The following is a 19,479-nucleotide window of genomic DNA, read 5'->3' on the forward strand; positions in this document are numbered from 1 at the left end:
GCTTATAAATAAGCCCGGCGAGAACGTATGTAGCTCTACCATTGTTGATGGTACAGCAGGAGCCCTTGAGATGCTTACTCTCGTCCGTGACAACGTCCATGCCTTGTTTTATCTCTGTCATACCACTCAACAAAACAGCGGCGAATCTTCCAACGAGTGGCAGCTGAAAAATGTTATAGCCTTGCCTCGCCGACATCTCTATTCAATTGTGGGCGCAACCGAGGGATTCTTATTCCTTCAAGGTGATGAAGTAGCTCAGGATAACGCACATCGGAAGTCGCTCAAGGATAACGTTGTTTTTCTCTCTCTGGATGTCAAGACTTCAGAACTTAAGAAGGTCTCTAGGTTAGCAAACTTTGATCGTCCCAATCGAATTCACTCCTACTTTGGCTTCCCACCATCATTGTCGAAACAAAGTCTATGAACTACAAAGCGGTAAGCCTGCTGTCATAGTAGTGCTATACTGTTGGTGTCTCTCTCATGTAAAGTCGTAAATGACAAGCTTATCCCTTCTGTTTTTATGAATTATGGTGCTTTGCTGTCCCAATTTGCAATGTGAAAAGTTAACGGTTCATGCTACAGGGAGAACTTGTCAAATCAGGAAAGGTTGCATGGTTTGTTTCTGTATTGATCAGCATTGCCATGTGCCTGCGCAATAAAAGATCGAACTATTTCAGGAAATGCATTTTATCCATATCTACTGTTTTGGAGTACCAACCAATCTATGATAGCCTAGAGTTCGTAATTTTAGCTAACACATTTGAAGAACAAGAGTAGAAACTAGACAAACATACACACAAAGTAAAATAATTAGGTAAGACAAGCAAGTTTTCACTCACATTTTTCCAGCCAATTGTAATTTTAGCCATGTTGTACAAAAGGTGAAAAAACTAGTTCATTGGAGCCAATGTCAATCGTGTTGGGTATATGGGTCTGCTCAATATCATGCTGACCCGATTTTTTAGTGGGAAGGCCTTATGAGTTACGACTCTCGTGGTGTGGCTTGTGGTTTATGTGTGTGGAAAGAACACAATAGGCATATTTTCATAGATGAGTTCCTTGATGTGGATCAGGTGATTTTACTTTTCTCGCTCAAAGATGGAGGATGCTCAACCTAGTGCTGCACAACCAATATGCTGGGGCTCAAACACTAGTAGAAAACAGGGCTTTGGTCACAGGGCAGTATTCACATTAGTCCCGGTTCAGTCACGAACCGGGACTAATGTGAGCATTCGTCCCGGTTCGTGCGGCTAAGGCATTAGTCCCGGTTCACCTGGGCCCTTTAGTCCCGGTTGGTGCCACGAACCGGGACTAAAGGGTGCGATGCCCATTAGTCCGGTACTAATGGGCTTTGAGGCATTAGTACCGGTTCATGGCACGAACCGGTACTAAAGGTCCCATTTTCAAACTCTACCCACCCTCCGGACCGCCTTTTCAGTTTTAGAAAAAAACAAAAAAAATGATGGAAATGTCAAAAAAATAAAATAAAATAAGTTTCCCATGTGATATGTGGTCTAGTTGTTGGGAAAATTTACAAATATGAATTTCGACTTTATTTGCAAAATCTCTCTGGAATTTGTAAAATGGGCATAACTTTTGCATACGAACTCGAATGAAAAAGTTTTTTATATGAAAAATCATCTACTCGAAAAGTTACATCCGAATCCCCGTTAAACATTTTCAAAATCCTCAAAAACCTAACAGAAAAAAGTTACGGGGCTTTTAAGATCTAGAGTGGAAAAATCAAAAAAAATTCAAACTTGGTCAAATTTTTTCTGTCAAATTTAAAAAAATATAGTTTCAATTTTTTTGGAAAAAATGTGGTCAAATTTGGTCAAACTGTGGTCAAACTAATTATTCTAGAATATTAGTGTTACTAAATAATTATTTCAGTTATTTTGAATTTTGGTCAAATCTGGACAAACTGTGGTCAAACAATGGTCAAACTAATTATTCTAGAATATTAGTGTTACTAAATAATTATTTCAGTTATTTTGAATTTTGGTCAAATCTGGTCAAACTGTGGGCAAACAATGGTCAAACTAATTATTCTACTAGAATATTAGTGTTACTAAATAATTATTTCAGTTATTTTGAATTTTGGTCAAATCTGGTCAAACAATGGTCAAACTAATTATTCAAGAAATATTAGTGTTACTAAATAATTATTGTTTTTTAAAACAATAGTTTCAAACTCAAACAGTGAAATGTGTCACTTCATGCTCAAGCAAAATTCCTGAGGGTTAATAGGATTGACATCTTACTATTGTCAGGAAAACAACAAGTGCAAACTTGGAAACGAGAAAGAATAGAATCCGGAAGTTAAGCGTGCTCAGGCTAGGGGAGTGGGAGGATGGGTGACCGTTCGGAAAGTTAGATGATTTGGAATGATGAGGGGTGATTAGAGATCAGAGGATAAATTGAGCAGTGATGAGGGGTGATGATTAGAGATTAGAGGTTAAAATAATTCAGAAATTTGAAAATAAAAAAAATTCAAATTTAAAAAAAAAACATAAAAGGTGGAGCTCCACGTGGCCGCGGGCTTTAGTCCCGGTTCGTGTAAGAACCGGGACTAAAGGGGAGAGGCATTAGTAACGACCCTTTAGTCCCGGTTCAAAAACCGGGCCAAAAGCCCCTTTTTCTACTAGTGAAAAAAAATTAAAAAAAGAAGAAGAAGAGAAAGCTGGATCCTGTATGCATGGAAGGTAGTATTATGGACACCGTGAGATGAGTACAGATCAAGGTGATTGCTTGTTTACGCTTTATGTTTCTAGAAGCCACCTTCATCCACTAGTATTATTCCCAGAACAGAACACCAAATTATTCTGGGAATAGAATACCAACGCATTAGATTATTCTGGGAACAGAATACTCGCGTCCAGTTACTCTGAGGTGTCTATTCATGCCCTTAAATTATTCTCCAATTATCGCTCGTGTTAAACACTGCAGTGCAGGGGCATAAATTCCTGCCTCCTCCTCCTCCTCTTACTCCTCCTCGACAAGACTAACCATTGCCTCGATAGATGGAGGTGGAAACGGCGATGCCTCCTCCGGCGACCGACCTGGAGCACATGGACTCTGCCGTGCTGGAGCTGGCTCACACGAAGCTCTCCTTGCTGTCTGGAAGCGATGCGAATGGCGCGGCGACCAAGGTGCAGAAGGTGTACCGGAGCTACCGAACCAGGCGCAACCTCGCCGACTCCGCCGTGGTCGTCGAGGAGCTTTGGTAACCAGATCCTACAGAAAATCAAACCCTTTTGCTTCTTTTCCTCCATTTGGTCTGGTCCTCATTTCTTGGTTTCTGCTGCCCTTTTTCTTGGTTGTTGCCCTCTCCTGAGCTGGCTTCCATGAACGGAGATTTTGGTGTCGGCAGTGCCCGATTTGGTTTGAGTCGATGGTTACGGCTGCTGAAAATTAACCTGTTTTCTGTTTTGGATTCGTTCATCAAGGTGGCAAGCGCTCGACTTCGCGCGGCTTAACCACAACACCGTTTCTTTCTACGATGGCCCGGAGCCGGAGACTGCTGCCTCGCGCTGGAGGCGCGTCAGCCTCAATGCATCCAAGGTGTCTGGCTGCCCTGCATAAATCGCCACCACAAGAAAACGATTATTTTGATTGGAATTCTCCTTTATTTTAACACATGCATGTTCCTGAGCTTGATGCAGGTGGGTCAGGGTTTATCCAGGGATGCTAAGGCTCTCAAGCTGGCTTTCCAGCACTGGATCGAGGCTGTGAGTACACATCCATTGCTATTTTTAATCTTATTTTTGTATTATTGCATTTGCTGGATACTTGCTCTCAACTGTAAAAAAAGACTGTACGTGTGTGAAAAGAATCAGTTGACTTGGGAGTTTTTGTTAGCTGTGAACACTGATCATAAAAAGTTCCATGTCTTGTTGTCGTCGAAACTTCTCGATGATCTGACAGATCTGTTGACTTGGATTTCTATTTGCATTTTTTTTTTCTGAAATTCATCTGTCGTCTTGTAGATTGATCCAAGACACAGACGCGGGCACAACCTGTATTTCTACTATGATGTCTGGTGCCAGACCCAGGCTGGCCAACCGTTCTTCTACTGGTAACGACATGAATGTGATTGTGTATATGATACTTTTCTTGTTCGAATGAGATCATGCAATCATATGTAGATATTTGTCAGTTTTTCGGCAAGATAAGTCCATTGAATGTTGCATATAAATTAGCCTCTTTTATTTTGCATACTCAGGCTTGATATTGGTGAGGGAAAAGATGTAGATCTTCCGGAATGTCCAAGGGCTCTGCTGAAGAAGCAATGCATAAGATATCTTGGTCCAGTAAGATCATTTGCTTAATGGATGATATTCTTATTTTGAATTCATATGGTTCTTACTTAAAATATTCAAAGGAGAGATGTATTAGAACTTCAGATTGCTTCATTCAACGCTCAAGTTTCTTCAGCAAGCCTCAAATACGATTAAGAAGTACTACTAACTTTGTGCTTCTCATGTTCACTTTCTAGAATATGTGTTGCTCATAGTGAAAACATGGATTATGTTCTGATGGGTGTCAAATCTAGGCCCATTCGTGAAAGGATCGAAGATGATTAGGGGGGGCGGGGGGGGGGGGGGGGGGTGAATATGTGACTACCAAATTTTATCTTCATTTTGCAAATTTAGGGGAATGCATACCCTCTATTCAATGCACAAACCGAACCATGTCCAGAGGAAAAATTTGCTCCCACTCGACACTAATCAACACACGATTAAGCTTCTCATATGTTGGAGTTGGTAAGTCTTTGGCCCTGGTAAATGCCTTCCCAAGAGAGCCAACTCCCTCCAAGTCCAAGCTCAATAAAAAGGGTGCCGACTCCCACGTGCGCCACGGGAGGGTTTGCACCGCCGCCGCCCCTAGGTTCCTCACCTCGTTGTCGCTGAAGGGCGCTGCCGGGTGAAGCCTCTGCGGCTTTGCGGGCCTGGCGGCCGCAGGGCGTTTCCCCCTCTCCCGCATGGTACTTGGGCGACGCGGGGCGGCTCGTCCTTGCGGGGGCGCTGGGCCGGCGAGGTCTCCGGCGGCGGAGGCGCGGGGCTTTGCTGGTGGTGGTGTGGATCTTCTGCGGTGACGTGCCTCGGCGCGGCCATGTCCTACATGGTAGATATCCAGGCCGGTGGCGGTGGATGGTGGATGTAGGCAGGCGGGGATGGTTGCTGGCTTAGCCGGCGGTGGCGTTGGTCCTTGCGGCACGACGCTCTCCTCCTCGACCTGCTTTAGCTTCATCGGTCCGAGATGCGGCCTCGTCTCCAACCCTAATCGGGCCCGAGTGGGCCGGCGCCAACGGGCTGGATGTTCCTTGGGATCCGGCTATTTCCAGGATGCAGATTAGCCGCCACAAGGGCCGCAGTCTCCTCCCTCCATGTGACGGATGTTGCCACCAGGGGCTCACCCTTTTGCCCAAGCAAGGCAGGGTTGGGGTGGTGGTGTGGTGTTCCCCAATTCATATTGGGCCCTCCTGGCAGGGCCTGATTTGGATCTCGATGATTGCCACGACAATTGGCGGTCAGCGGCCAACGGGGTGGGGTCCGCTGCTGTCAGTGGACACGAAGTGAGGAGTTGTCTAGGATGGGAAGGAGTTTACTTATCTTCCTCTCCCGCGGTGGTTGGTGGCTCTAGACGTGGAACAGCGGCGGTCTTGGGGCGACGGCCCTAGATGGCGAACTACATGGATTGGTTCCTCGGCAGGCAGCATGGTGGCTGATGTTGGCGGTGTGCCTCGGCCTTGTGGGTGGCGTGGCGCGTTGTGGTGGGTGTTCCTGACGAAGCTGTCTCCGTCGGTGACGGCCAAGCCTTGATCTGGATATGGTGCTCCTTGTTCTGTCATGGAGGGGCTTGTGGCTTGCTCACGCGGCGCGGTGGGAGGTGGGGTTGAGCTAAAGATTTGCGTCTCGGAGCCGGCGGTGGAAATGCATGTGGGTGTTGCGTTCCTCTTGGCTGCACCGCCTTGGTCTCCCCACCTTTCCTTATCGTCACTCAGGGTGAAAACCTTGGTTTGCCTTGGCTGACACGGTGGCGGTGGCGCTTTACGTTGTGATCCTCTTGAGGATGTCGCAGATGAGTGAGGGTGCTCCTCGGGCGCGATGACAGGCCTCTTGTGCTTCGCCTTGGCTGCTCGTTTGGGAGCGTTTAGTAGTATACCCCACTGTGCTCTGTTATTGCTCTCTACTAGTTTTGTCGTATTTTCTTTCGATCAGCTTATGAGGATTTCCTCAATACCTTGTATCGTGTGGCCGGTTGGCTTTATAATATAAAGGGGGCGAAAGCCTGTTTCAAGAATAAAAACGGGTACCCAGTGCTGAAAGCTCCCACACAAGGTGGGGTTTTGGAAGGGAATTTCTAGGCAGCCTTACCCTTGCGTAATAATTCTGCAAGGAGTCTAGTTCGAACCCCAGGACCTTTAGGCTGCAAATGGAGAGACTACCACTGCGCCAGGCCGGCCCTTCAAGTCCAAGCTCTCAGTAATGGCATTAAAAACAATCACATTAAAATTATCATTATTCTTTTCGCTCTGCTACCTGATAATGTAGAAGTCTCCACCCACCAACATGGGTAGAGACTCTGAACCACAAAGATGAACAAGCTCAGCTGAGGGTAAGTCAGATTTGAGCTCTTCCTTAGATTTGCGGCCCAACATATTTGCATGGGTGTAAGTCAGATTTGCGGCAACGGGGCTCCTCTCGACACATGTGTTGCAGTCGAGGAGGAGAAGTAGTGATGTCAACTGCACCAGAGGCTCCGGTGCAGGCGGCAAGCGCTGCCGCCTGCAGTACTCACACCTGGAGTGTTACCACAGTACTGTGGCGGCATGCTGACGAGCTGGCCGAGGTGGAGGCATTTGTAGAAGAATACCCCTTTGCACACTTCCAGTTGCGCTCACCCCCTCATCGGTGTTCTTCTTATTATTCTTGTGCCGCTGTCATCATGTGGATCCGCGTCATTAATAATGCAGAGGCCGGGGGTTAAACCTCCTTCTCAAAAAAAAAAGGTGGATCTGCATAAAAAATGGAGCAAAGTCATATCCCTTGACCTCAAACCAAAGCTCACCCCTCGAAATACCAGTCTGATCTGCAAACTGAGATATATCCGCAACACTCAATATTCCCTCCGGAATTTTAAGGCACACACACTCTTCTCAAATTTATCTTTGATCAACAATCTGTTCAATCATATTTGGATTACTTGATACAAAATTGATATCGTTGGATTCATAGAAAGGCTCCTTTCAATAGTAACAATTTACATTGAGATAATCCACATATAGTCGGGAAACTGGTTGATCGAAGTTAAGCTTCGAAAACGTAGGTGCACGCCTTCAGTTTTTGGACAGAGTTATCAAAGATATATTTTACTGCCAAAAGTTCCACAAGTCTTGAAACATGTTCAAATTAGTTGCTAAAAAGTTGCCACATGAAAGTTTAGAAGAAGATTGTTCTGCATGAACTATGTATTTTGTAGCAGCTAAGCCTACCAGATGGTTCTAACAGTTGTCTGATGTTTTGCAGCAAGAGCGTGAGTACTATGAATACATCATTACAGAGGGAAAGATTACCCATAAGATGTCTGGAGAACCACTTGATACAAGCCAGGGCCCTAAAGGGACGAAATGGATTTTTGTTATGAGCACAGCAAAGAAGCTTTATGCTGGGAAGGTAGTTTGACTATTGCTACCGAGCAATGTTATATCATCTTTTGGAAGTTTAACTTCGCTATAAGTGTTTAATTTTATGCTTATTTCTATATTCAGAAAGAGAGAGGTGTATTCCAGCACTCCAGCTTTTTAGCAGGAGGTGCTACCATAGCTGCTGGAAGGTTTATTGCAGAAAATGGAGTTATCAAGGTATTGTCGAGAGGCACCCATCGTAGCAAGTGGTGCTGCTTACACAATGATTTTACACTCGGTGAATTGTTACTTAATATCGCATCCATGTTCCAAAAGATTTACTAGTCGTTTCATACTCATAATTCTGTTATTGTGCTTTCTCATTGAATGCACTATGCTAATTTGATTCTCTGACGATCTGTCCTGATTTCAGTCCATCTGGGCCTATAGTGGACATTACAAACCGAGTGCGGAAAACCTTAGCAACTTCCTGAGCTTTTTAGAAGAGAATGGAGTTGATCTGAAAGAAGTTGAGGTATAATATTTTTAGATCAGCGAAATCTAAACAGTAAACACACTCCTATGTTAACAAATGTAACACGGTTCACTTCATGAACTTATTTTTGCATATACAGGTGTGCTCATTCACCAAGGAAGACTGCTATGAAGATCCAGTACACAATACCAAACAGAACCCTACTGCTGCTAGCATATCATCCAATCCTTCACAATTGATTCTTCCTTCCAACAAGGCATCTGGGTCATCTTCACAGACTGAAGCTGACGAGGGCAATAATGTCCGCGCAGAGCAAGCAAGAGCAACCTACCAAAGAACCTTATCAGGTGGCCTGCAAAGCCCTAGAGATGTCAGCGTCTCACAGGAGGCAATTCTTGAGAGGGTGAATTCCATGAGCAAGGCAAAATCCTATCAGCTCGGCCACAGGCTGTCCCTGAAATGGAGCACTGGGAATGGTCCAAGAATTGGTTGTGTGAAGGACTATCCAATGGAGCTCAGAATACAAGCGCTGGAGATGGTACAACAGTCTACAACTCTCACCAAGGGCATCGACTCCTCCGGCCTCGTGGGGGGCACTGGCATGCCTCTTGCCCACCTTGCAAATGTCGCCGCTTGTGCCAGTTCAGAAATCCTTGCCCCAGCCAAGTTAAGAACTTGATACTAGGCAGTAGTTGCGTAGTTCTGCTTCTTCACATTTGGTGGGTGCTGCAAGGTCAGACACTAAGTTTGTGCTTGCTGCTTTTCCTATGTTTCGTGAATCCATTGTAGCTCAGATGATCCGGTGAGGATTGTGTGAGTTCCAGTTTGGTTGAATTGATTTAACAATGCTTGATTGTGCTTGTCACTATTGCAGAAAGCATAATTTTTTTCAGAGAGAGTACTATAAAAGCATTTAGATCACTGCTTTAGTGATCTATAAGAGTGTTTAGATCACTAAAGAAATATACTTTAGTGATCTAAATGCTCTTATATTTATTTGCAGAGAGAGTACTCAGTATTCTTTATTTTTTAAACATTTGCAAAATACATTTTGGGCCCGTAGGAGCATATGCTCCCTAGAGTCAAATTGGATTTCTGCAAAGGGAAATGTTTCGCGCCGACCGGCCGGCCGAAGCTTTGGCCGGTCGCTTCCACGCGCGCTAGCTATAATGACTCAAGTCGCGGCACGTGGGGGTGGCGGGGCCTGCCACGTTATCTCTTTCCCCATCTCCCGCATCCCACTCCTTCCCTTTATTGCGTCTTTTTTCTTTTCCCCCCTCCTACAGGCTGCCATGGAAGTCCTACCCAGCGATCTCCTCCGGCGACCCCCCCCCCCCCCCCCATCTTCTCCGGCAAGCACCCCCACCAACCCCAGAGCCAGCGTCCTCCCCTCAATTTCCTCTCTCTCTCTCAACTGCATCTGCTACTATTTCATGATGACCAGAGCTGCAACGGGCATGGCCGAAGAAGTTGCGTCCATGGTCGGCGACGCACAACACTTTTTTTGCTGCTACCGGCTATGATGAAGTTGTGATCAATATGAGGCAGAGCTGCAACCAGCAACACCAATTGTTATGGCCGGCACATTTTTTTGCTGGATCTAGAAAAGTGAGTGTTGTGACCGGCGTTCATCGGAGGTGCAACCAACATCACGAATGCTATGCCGGTGCTTTTTTGCTGCAAGTAGAGAGAGGGGGGCTTGCCATCAAGTCATGGCAGGCGGTGTTGTGATAGGAGACCACTCCCCCGGGCATGGATTTTGTTGTTGCTGAAAACAACCAAACTTTTGCTACCATTGTTTTTTTTGCTGGAACTAGTATCCATTCTCGCTGCCACCATCTATGTTCTTGTTGGAACCAACACATTTTGGCTACCACTGTATTTGAGTATTGCCGGAAACAGCGCCCAGTTTTGCTACAACGGGCTGTTTGAGTTTTGCTGGAACCATCCCCCACTCCCGGCCATGGTCGGAGACGCCCAGTTTCTACTGCAACCATGTGGATTTTTGCTACTACTGTCGACTATTTTTGCTACATCCATTCTTCACGACAACGAGATGCCGGTGGTGGATTGTTGTGAATCCCGGTGATGAGATCTAGCATGGGCCAAGGGGGGTGGATGCTACAACCGTAGAGCTAGGGAGCTGCAGGTGTGACTCGTTTTTTGGATGGAATTGAGTGCGGGGAGCGTGTAGTCACCACGGCGCAACGCTGGGATCGTCTATGGGGGCACGAGTCTGGCATGCGTTGGTGTGGTGGCGCGTGAGCGAACGAAGGAAGAAAGAATACACTGCGGGGCAAATCAAACGGTTGCCCACAGCTGTATCGAGCGGGTACGCGGCGCCCGACCCAACCTATCATCTCCCTTTCCGCAAATGATGTTTTCTTTCCACATTGTTCTCGCTTACATTCTTGAAATAAGCCGCCTCACATTGAAATCATCCAAACCATTCAAACCATTTTCTTATCTTTTTTTTTTTGACGGGAACCATTTTCTTATCTTAGTACAATATCCTCTGCTCTGCTCTGCCCGCTCGCTCACTTCGCACAACGCCTTCCGCTAACCCTAATCCCCTTCCTCTCCACCTCCCCCGGCGGTCGATCGGCCGCCGGCGCCCGATCGGCCGCCGGCGCCCGACCATGGCCCCGACGGCGCCGCATCTCTTCGACGAGATCCTGGAGGAGATCTTCCTTCGCCTGCCCACCCCGGCCGGGCTCGCCCGCGCCTCAACCGCGAGCCCCCGTTTCCGCCGCATCATCGCCGAGCGCTCCTTCCTCCGCCGCTTCCGCGCTCTCCACCCGCCGCCACTCCTGGGATTAGCCATCGACAAAGGTGGATTCCATCCAGCCGAGGAACATCATCCCTCCGCCCCGCTCGCCCGTGCCCTCGCCGACGCCGCAGATTTCTCCTACTCCTTCGTCCCCAAGCCCGACAAGGCTTGGCTCACCCCCTGGTACCTCCGCGACGTGCGCGACCGCCGCATCCTCCTCGAGTGCAGCTGCCGGTTTGACATCGACCCGGTCTTCACAAACCTCGCGGTGTGCGATCCCTTGTCACGGAGATACGTGCTGCTCCCGCCCATACCCGAGGAAATGACCGTCCAGCAGGAGCGCCTTGTCGAATTTGCGCCTATGCTGGTTCCCATTGGCGAGGAGGAGGAGGAGACCTCGTTCAGGGTCATCTGCACGCCACGCTACAAAAGCAAGTTGGTCATGTTTGTCTTCTCTTCCATCACCGGACAATGGTGTATTGCTGCATCTCCCAGCTGGAGCTCTTTGGGCATAGTTGAGCCCCCTTGTAATGGCTTGTCCCATTTCAACTACGTGCGTGGCTGCTTCTATTGGCCGGCTCTTTGGAAGGACAAGTTGCTCATGCTGGACACGCGCTTAATGGAGTTCTCCATTGTCAACATTCTCACCGGCTACCATGTGCAGCTTATAAACCAGCCTGGACAGAGTGTATGCATGTCTACTATTGTTGATGGTACAGAAGGGGCCCTTGAGATGTTTACTCTTGTCGGTAGTTACAGCTATGCCACGTTTCATCTCTATCATACCACTCAACAAAACAACGGCGAATCTCCCAAAGAGTGGCAGCTGAAAAATGTTATAGCATTGCCTCCTCAATGTCACTATTTCGCTGTGGGTGCAACTGAGAGATTCTTATTCCTTCGATGTATTCGAATAGCTCAGTGGGATGATAATGCACATGGGTTGTTGCCCGAGGATAACGAGTTTGATTTGTTTTCTCTGGATGTCAAGACCTCAGAACTTAAGAAGGTCTGTAGGGCAAAACACTATTATCCTCCCAATCTAGTTCACTCCTACTTTGGCTTCCCACCATCATTGTCGAAACCGAGTCTATGAACTACAAAGAGGTAAGCCTGTTGTCACAGTAGTGCTTATACTGTTGGGGATTCTCTCCTGGCAAGCTTATGCTGTTTACAACAACAACAACAACAAAAAGCCTTTAGTCCCAAACAAGTTGGGGTAGGCTAGAGGTGAAACCCATAAGATCTCGCAACAAGCTTATGCTGTTTGTATTTAAGAATTATGGTGCTTTGTTGTCTTTATAATGTAGAAAGTTAATGGTTCATGCTACCGGAAAGAACTTGTCAAACCAGGAAAGATTGCATGGTTTCTTCCTTATTGATCAGCATTGCCATGTGACTCTGGAAATAAAGATCAAAACAATTTCAGGAATGCATTTATCCATCTACTGTTGTGAAATATCCAACTAATCTATGATAACCTAGATTCGTAGTGTGCACAGTTTTAGCTAACATCTCTGAAGAACAAGAGTGGAAAGGAGACAACATAAATTCACAGTGAAATTATATGGTAAGACATGCAGGTTTCACTCACGTCTTTATCCCACAACCAATACCCATCAGCTTGGCAAATTCACTCAGGTTGAGTTTAAACCCACTCTCAAGTTGGCTTGATTTTCCTGTCCTGGTCCTGTGACGTAAGCCAGATAATTTTGGTCCTTGCGTTTGAGTTTCTCTGGTGCAACTGTTTGACCAAGCTGGCTCTGACGGTGCTGGTCTCAGTGACTCAGCTGAACTATTCAAGTTAATCTCATGCTTGATTGCAACCTCTAAGAAGTTACGTTCTTGAAAGAAAGAAAAACCTCTTACGAAATTATCAAATACTCCCCCCGTTCCTAAATATAAGATGTTTTAGCTTTTCTCTATTTTCTCAGATTTGTATGCATCTAGACGCGTTTTAGTGTGTATATTCACTCATTTTAACCCGTATGTAGTCCATATTGCAATATCTGAAACATTTTATAATTAGAAATGGAGGGAGTAGTATTTAACCATGTTGTAGAAAAACCTAGTTCATTGGAGGCAGTCTCAATCTTCTTGGGTATATCGGACTTGCTCAATATCATGCTGCTTAGATTATTTGTGTGTCGAAAGTTTGCTACATATGTGATTTAATGTATGTAAAAAAACACAATAGGCGTCTTTTCATAGATGAGGATAAGATGGTTTTGCTTGCCCATGAACAATTACATTGGGCAGCGCCAAGCAACAATCAGAGTCCTACCTAGTAGCATCACCGGTAGTGAGTGATATGTCTTCTGCACTTTGTGCGGCAGTGGAGCCTCCACTATTCTAATTAGAGGGCTCATCTGTACACAAAACTCTTTTCCTGCGGGTTCTTGTTTTTTCTTTTGCTATGTATAATAAAGATCTTTGGAAATTTATACGGGTGAAATGTCTTGGGCTTACGCTACATGTTTAGGTCTTGGTATTCTATATACATAATTCATGGAACCAATGACATTCCAAAGAAGAATGTTGCATAACCTGTGCATCAGAGTTAATGTTTGAGGGCCCGAAGCTTTTATTTCCCATTCAGATATTATGTTTCTACTAATTAATGTGTTTGTTGCTTCAAAACTGGAATTATATCTTCTCGAGACTCTCCTGAAGCATGATGGGCAGCTCATGTGCCTTTTACTCTTAAGTTGTACACCCTCTGTTCCTAAATATAAGATGTTTTGGCAGTTCAATTTAAACTTCCAAAACGTCTTACATTTAAAAACAAAGGTAGTACTATACTTTTCAATTTTGCATATAAGACTTAATTTCTGTGTGTATTGCTCGGAAACCTATTATAAGGCGGCTTTGTGACTCTTCCAATCATGAATTAGCAGCTTATATCCTCTTATCATGCGAAGTCACCCATACTTCCCGCACACAGGGCCTTCTAAAAAAAACACATAAGCGAAGATTTTTTACATGCATGTCGGTTTTCTGACTAAGTATGGTGGCGTTTGGTTTGAGGGCGGCGAGGGATTGGCTGAGGATAGCCCTAACCACGTGGTTGGGGATAACCAATTTTGCTTGTTTGGCTGTAAGGATGAGAGGTAGACGGATAGCCATGTTTTTTTGTTTGGTTTCATGGATAAATTTTTGATTTTACAAGCCTTTTTCTATGAGTTGGTGAGATTACCTCTTCGCATACAAAATTATTGTTTCTCTAACTCAGTTTATTCTTGTATTCCCAGCAAAAAAGTTATCTCGCATTGACACATGGGTTGTCAAACAATATTATCGTGTATAAATTAGACGAATATGTATGTGTCAAGATAGTAAATCTATATACACAAGCGTGCATCAATTATGTCACGTATGTATGCACATATTTGCCGAAGAAAGACGGATGCATCCTTTTATACGCCAAGCTACTCGCATGCGTGAAAGTACACGCATACCAGAACATTTGCTTGTAGGGTGAAGATCCAACACATGAACACATCGAGATCTAGTATACTGACACAACAAACTCCAGAATATGCAACCGATGATAGCGGCACCTTGAGGACTGGATGGGATGTCAATGCAAGGAGGCACCAGCTACCCGCAGCGGAGGAGATTTGGCCGGCGGCCATCACCACTCATGCAAAAGCAGCACGGCGAGGAGATGTTCTGTTCGAGGGTTCAGAGAAGGAAATGATTACGTTTCGTGGGCACAAGAGGCTACGCGCGAGGGTGGTTGCCACCATCCGCCAAAATCTTGCGGCTCTCATCAACCAGTTTTCAGTGGAATATTCTAAGGCATCTGGCTATCCCAGCCATCTTCGCCATCTAACCAAACGAGTGGTATCCCTGAAAAATCTGGCTATCCCTGTCCCACTAAGGGATAGCCAGTGAACCAAACAGGCCCTATAACTGCAGGGGTGAGCTACTTGATTTTGGGGGTCACTTCTTTGGACCACGCATCTGGTGCCATTGAGTAGAGACGGAGGATGCTTAAGCTGGTGTGCGCAACCAAGCCGGATTTACTACTGGAGCCTTGGTATTAATTATCAGAATTTAGCCATCATGTATTTTGCTATGTTCGTGTTAAGCGTATTTAAGCACAACATCCTGTAAGCAATGCGACTCTGTTTAGCACTAGAATGTAAGGGGCATACACTGGCCGTGACCTAGTATGTTCTGTGATTACGGAGCTCACTATGGCTGCAGCAACGTTATGTTCTGCTCGGCTTGTTTATGACCTAGCTTTTGTGGCTTGGATTGAATGATTTTCAATCGATATGAATCGCTCTCCCTACAGATGCAGTCGTAGCATGGTTTTCGAGTCGCGGCTCATGCGAGTCGCTCTGGGGCAGCGACTCGGAAGAAGTCGAGCCTGCGTTGTGACTAGTCGCGACTCAGACTCGCGAGTCGACACGAGTCGACCATATTTTTGCGACTCATAGACTAGTCGTCGACTAGTCGTGACTAGTCGAGCGACTCAAAATCCATGAGTCGTAGGTATTCTGTAACATGCCCATGGAGTGGCTCAATCCATATAAATTTGGAGGGATTCTTAAGATTTGACCTCACTGTTTTTTTTTTCTTTTGTATCTTCTATGAACCTTACATCTCTCGACCTTTTTGCTTTGAAATCATTTAATGTTTTTTTGTGGGTGTGATTAAAAGGTGCATCAAAAAACATTCATCTACTTTGAATAAAATGCAACAGACTATGTGATTGAAACTATTGAAATACGTAAATGTATTTAGAAATAGCAAGACTTCCATTCCATGGAAACATTGTGCGCATATGGTTCAGTTCGCAACCATAAACTGTATTTGCGGAAGAGAACCTGAGAAAAACTTAAAAGATAAATTTCAAAGGTTAAATATGATAATACGGCCTGGTAAAATATAGACAAAATAGGTAGATAATCGCACATGATATGCATGTCTTAAATGTGTTGCGTCACCTTGAAGCAATTTGAGTCATTTGACTACCCCACGGAACCATCATGCATGTTTAGAATGCAAGATCAAGATTTTGCGTGGACTAGAAAAAAAATGCATGATTTACAAGATCTTTTGCAGAATTTTGAATTTACAAGATCTTGTGCAGAATTTTGAAGAAAAATGGGTCGCCGGCGCCAACGAGCCCCCTCCCGCGCGGTCGTCTTCCTCCTCAGGCCGTACGTAGTTCGGTGATGGCTTCTGTAGTTTTTTTTATTGCTGGTTTTTTTTTGCGAGTAATGGCTTCTGTAGTTACAATGGTGTATAGCTGCATCTGTCAGTTGGAGCTCTTTGGGCACAGTTGAGCCCTCTTGGAAGTCATTGTCCTGTTCTAACTTTTTTTTGAACCGGGCATTACCCCTTTCCATTGCAAACAACGGAAATACAACCAGTTCCGAATACAGTCAGGAGGAGGGAAAGAGGTAAAGCGAGTTCAAGCATTACCAGGAAACCCACTGCCATTCGGTCGCCGTCGACCCGAACGCTGTGGGGCGAAAACCTGGTAACACATACAATTCTAGAGCACCAAGCTCAAACATACTCAGAAAGGATTACAGGCCAACGCGTCGATTTGACCGGTATCACGAATAGCAGTTTTAGTAGAAAAGGGCGTTGATGATTGAAAGGATCAAAAGACCATAAACCCAAAAGTAGACTACTACGAGGATGACAGCCATCCCAGCAGCACGCCTTCTGCTTCCACTTCCACAGCAGCACGAGACCACAACTCTCTCAAGCTCCACCAATCGGCTGGGTGGCAGCCCCGCAAAGCCTCATCAGCTGCATCGTGCTGGTCCTGATCATCTCGGCACCTGAGCGTAGCTTGTCGGTGTCGTCTCCTTTCCGCAGCCATGTCCAATACATAAGAAAAGAGCACATAGAGAATTCAGAAGGAGATTTAATCTGCTTTTTTCTCAAAAGTAGCCTTATTGCGAGCGAGCCAGATTGCCCAGCAAGTGGCTGCAAGTCCAACCGTATAGAATTTTTCCCCTCCTGGAAGAAAGGAATAGCACCAAGCAAAGAATTGCCAGTAGTTATCAGGACACTTATCAGTACCAAGAACCACCCCAATAGATCGCCACACCACCCTGGCGACTGGACAGGTAAAGAACAGATGCTGAGAAGTTTCTATCTCATTACAGAAAGAACACACAGGTTCCCAGGCCATTTCCTGTGGTGCATCACCTACCTAGTAAGCACCGCGTCTTGCGAGAGTTGCCACATAAATTTTTTGATCTTGAGTGGTAGTTTAGCTTTCCAAATCCATTTATAATGGCACCCAAGAGGCTTTTCAAGCCACTTATAAACAGATTTAGTGCTGAACTTACCATTCTGGTTCAGGCTCCAGACCACCCGATCCTCTTTGTCAGTAAGAGGTAGTCTGTTAACAATATCCAAAATGGCCCCCACTGTCCTGATAGAACGGGAGTGAGTCTACGCCTGAAAAAGGAATCAATTTCCACATTCAACACCTGGTTGATTGTACATTCAGGGGCATTGCAAATGTCAAAGAGCTGAGGGTATTGTTCCTTGAACAGAGGCACTCCGTTAATAGGATCACCCCACACCCTGGCAATGTTCCCAGACTCAATATTAATTTTTCTACCAGCCATATAAATTTCCTTGACTTTCAGCAGGGCTTTCCAACAGGGGGAGTCAGAAAACTTTGGGCCAACATCAGCTACTGTCCTATTCCGTAAGTAACGAGCACGAACAATGTCCTGCCACACCCCACTTTGTGTTTCAAGTTTCCACCACCATTTCACCATAAGGCTTATATTCTGTTTGCGCAGGTCCTTGATCCCTAGACCACCTTTCTCTTTGGATCTACAGATTCTTCTCCATTTAACAAGATAATATCTTTTTTTCTTGTTACACCCTTGCCAGAAAAATCTTCTTCTATGCTTATCTAATCTTTCAATGAACGTTTTGTTCATCAGCCACATAGATATGTGGTACAGTGATATCTGGGTAACAAGAGAGTCTAATAAAAGTGTGTCTCCCTCCCATGGAGGCAGCATTACCCACCCAGGCTTCAAATCTTTTCAGATATTTGCAAACAATGAACTCCCAATCAGAATTTCTCAGAGTGGTATAACTAACAGGCATACCCAGATATTTAATGGGGAATCTACCTATATCAGAGTTGAAGAGGTCGGCATATTCCTTAATCACAGCATCATCTCCCCCCACAGTTAAAATCTCACTTTTTTGAAAGTTAACTTTTAACCCAGACATCATTTCAAACATGTATAGCAGTAACTTCAGGTTGACTGCTTTGTCGATTGTCCTGTTCTAACTATGTACGCGGTAGTCGCGGCTGCATATACAGGGCGGCGTGTTGGAGGGATAAGCTGATTGTGCTGGACACGTGCAACATGGAGTTCTCCACTGTCAACATTCGCATCGGCTACCATATGCAGCTTATAGACTAGCCGCTGGAGCATTTGCATGCAGTGGCGGATTCAGGACCAAGGCGGGGGGCCTCCGCCTGGGACTGGGATCAGGTGACTTGCCTCTGTGCAGTCACGCTGTAACATGCGGCCATGTTTCTTTGTCTTATATGGTTCACTCATAGCACTAGTTGATGAAATTACCCGATGCATTTTTCTTTCTCTGCTGCCACTAATCAATTCTGCACTGTCCGAAGAACCTTTGTTGTTCAGTTGTGTTGGATGGATGCACAGGCGTAAGTGTGGAGTATGTTTTGCTTTAGAGCATTGCTATCCATTGGATATGGTTTGGATGGCTGATACATGGCCGAATGTTATAGCGTGACTGGACAGAGGAAAGTCACCTGATCTCGGTCCCAACGATAGTAAACATCTCGAGAGCTCCTTTTGTATCATTGACCTTTACAGTTTCAGTTTTAGTGTAGATATATATTCAGTTAAGTGGATGAGCACGGTTGCTGAGCGGTCGTCGTATGTTTTACATCACAAATATACATTATCTATTGGAGTTGCATTTTTACATCTCCAACATACATCATCTGTTGGAGTTGTCTTTTTTAGATGTTTACATCTTCTGTTTTATATTTCCAACTTTGCATTTTCTATTGGAGATGCTCTTAGCATCTAGTATTAAAATTTTGATCACATACAGTTAAGGGGCAAAAGAGTCTTTTCAGATGTCACTTGACACCGTTAAAGCTTAAAATGAACAAAAGTGTTATAAAAGATATAAAATTTAGACTCAGCTTTGCACAGGGAAGAAATTATTTTTTGATGTCAATTAGGGCAAAAAATAACAGTGTTAAATAAAGAATTTTCATGGACACTCATGAAGGAAACTTGGTTCAAGGATTTTGGATGCACAAGCAGTATTCCCGCTTAGTACAGAAATTTTGGCTAGCAAAAAATTCTAAATAGAAAGCATCACATGTTGGAGGATCCATAACAATATAACTTCTATACAAATATACCCAAGCATAACTCATTATGTTGTCTCCCTTGTCCAACTTCAACTAATTTGCTCAGGTTTGAAAATTATTAGTGGGGCTCACAATCATAGAAGATGTCCAAGATAGTATATTTATATGTGAAATCTCTCTTCCTTCAATATTCTTGCATGAGTTGTTCAAGTGAC

At 44.9% G+C, this 19,479-nt stretch overlaps 1 protein-coding gene and 1 pseudogene across 1 annotated transcript; both read left to right on the forward strand.

Moving 5' to 3' along the window:
- Positions 1-2,955: 2,955 nt before the first annotated feature.
- LOC123143683 (IQ domain-containing protein IQM3-like) lies at positions 2,956-9,030 on the forward strand (annotated as a pseudogene).
- A 1,617-nt stretch (positions 9,031-10,647) lies between these two features.
- LOC123143684 (uncharacterized) lies at positions 10,648-12,236 on the forward strand. The gene has a single exon (XM_044562637.1). It carries the CDS (start codon positions 10,766-10,768, stop codon positions 11,990-11,992), a length of 1,227 nt encoding a protein of 408 aa, XP_044418572.1. The 5' UTR covers positions 10,648-10,765; the 3' UTR covers positions 11,993-12,236.
- Positions 12,237-19,479: the final 7,243 nt, after the last annotated feature.

This window comes from Triticum aestivum, chromosome 6D (assembly GCF_018294505.1).
Source record: "Triticum aestivum cultivar Chinese Spring chromosome 6D, IWGSC CS RefSeq v2.1, whole genome shotgun sequence".
Classification (NCBI taxonomy): domain Eukaryota; kingdom Viridiplantae; phylum Streptophyta; class Magnoliopsida; order Poales; family Poaceae; genus Triticum; species Triticum aestivum.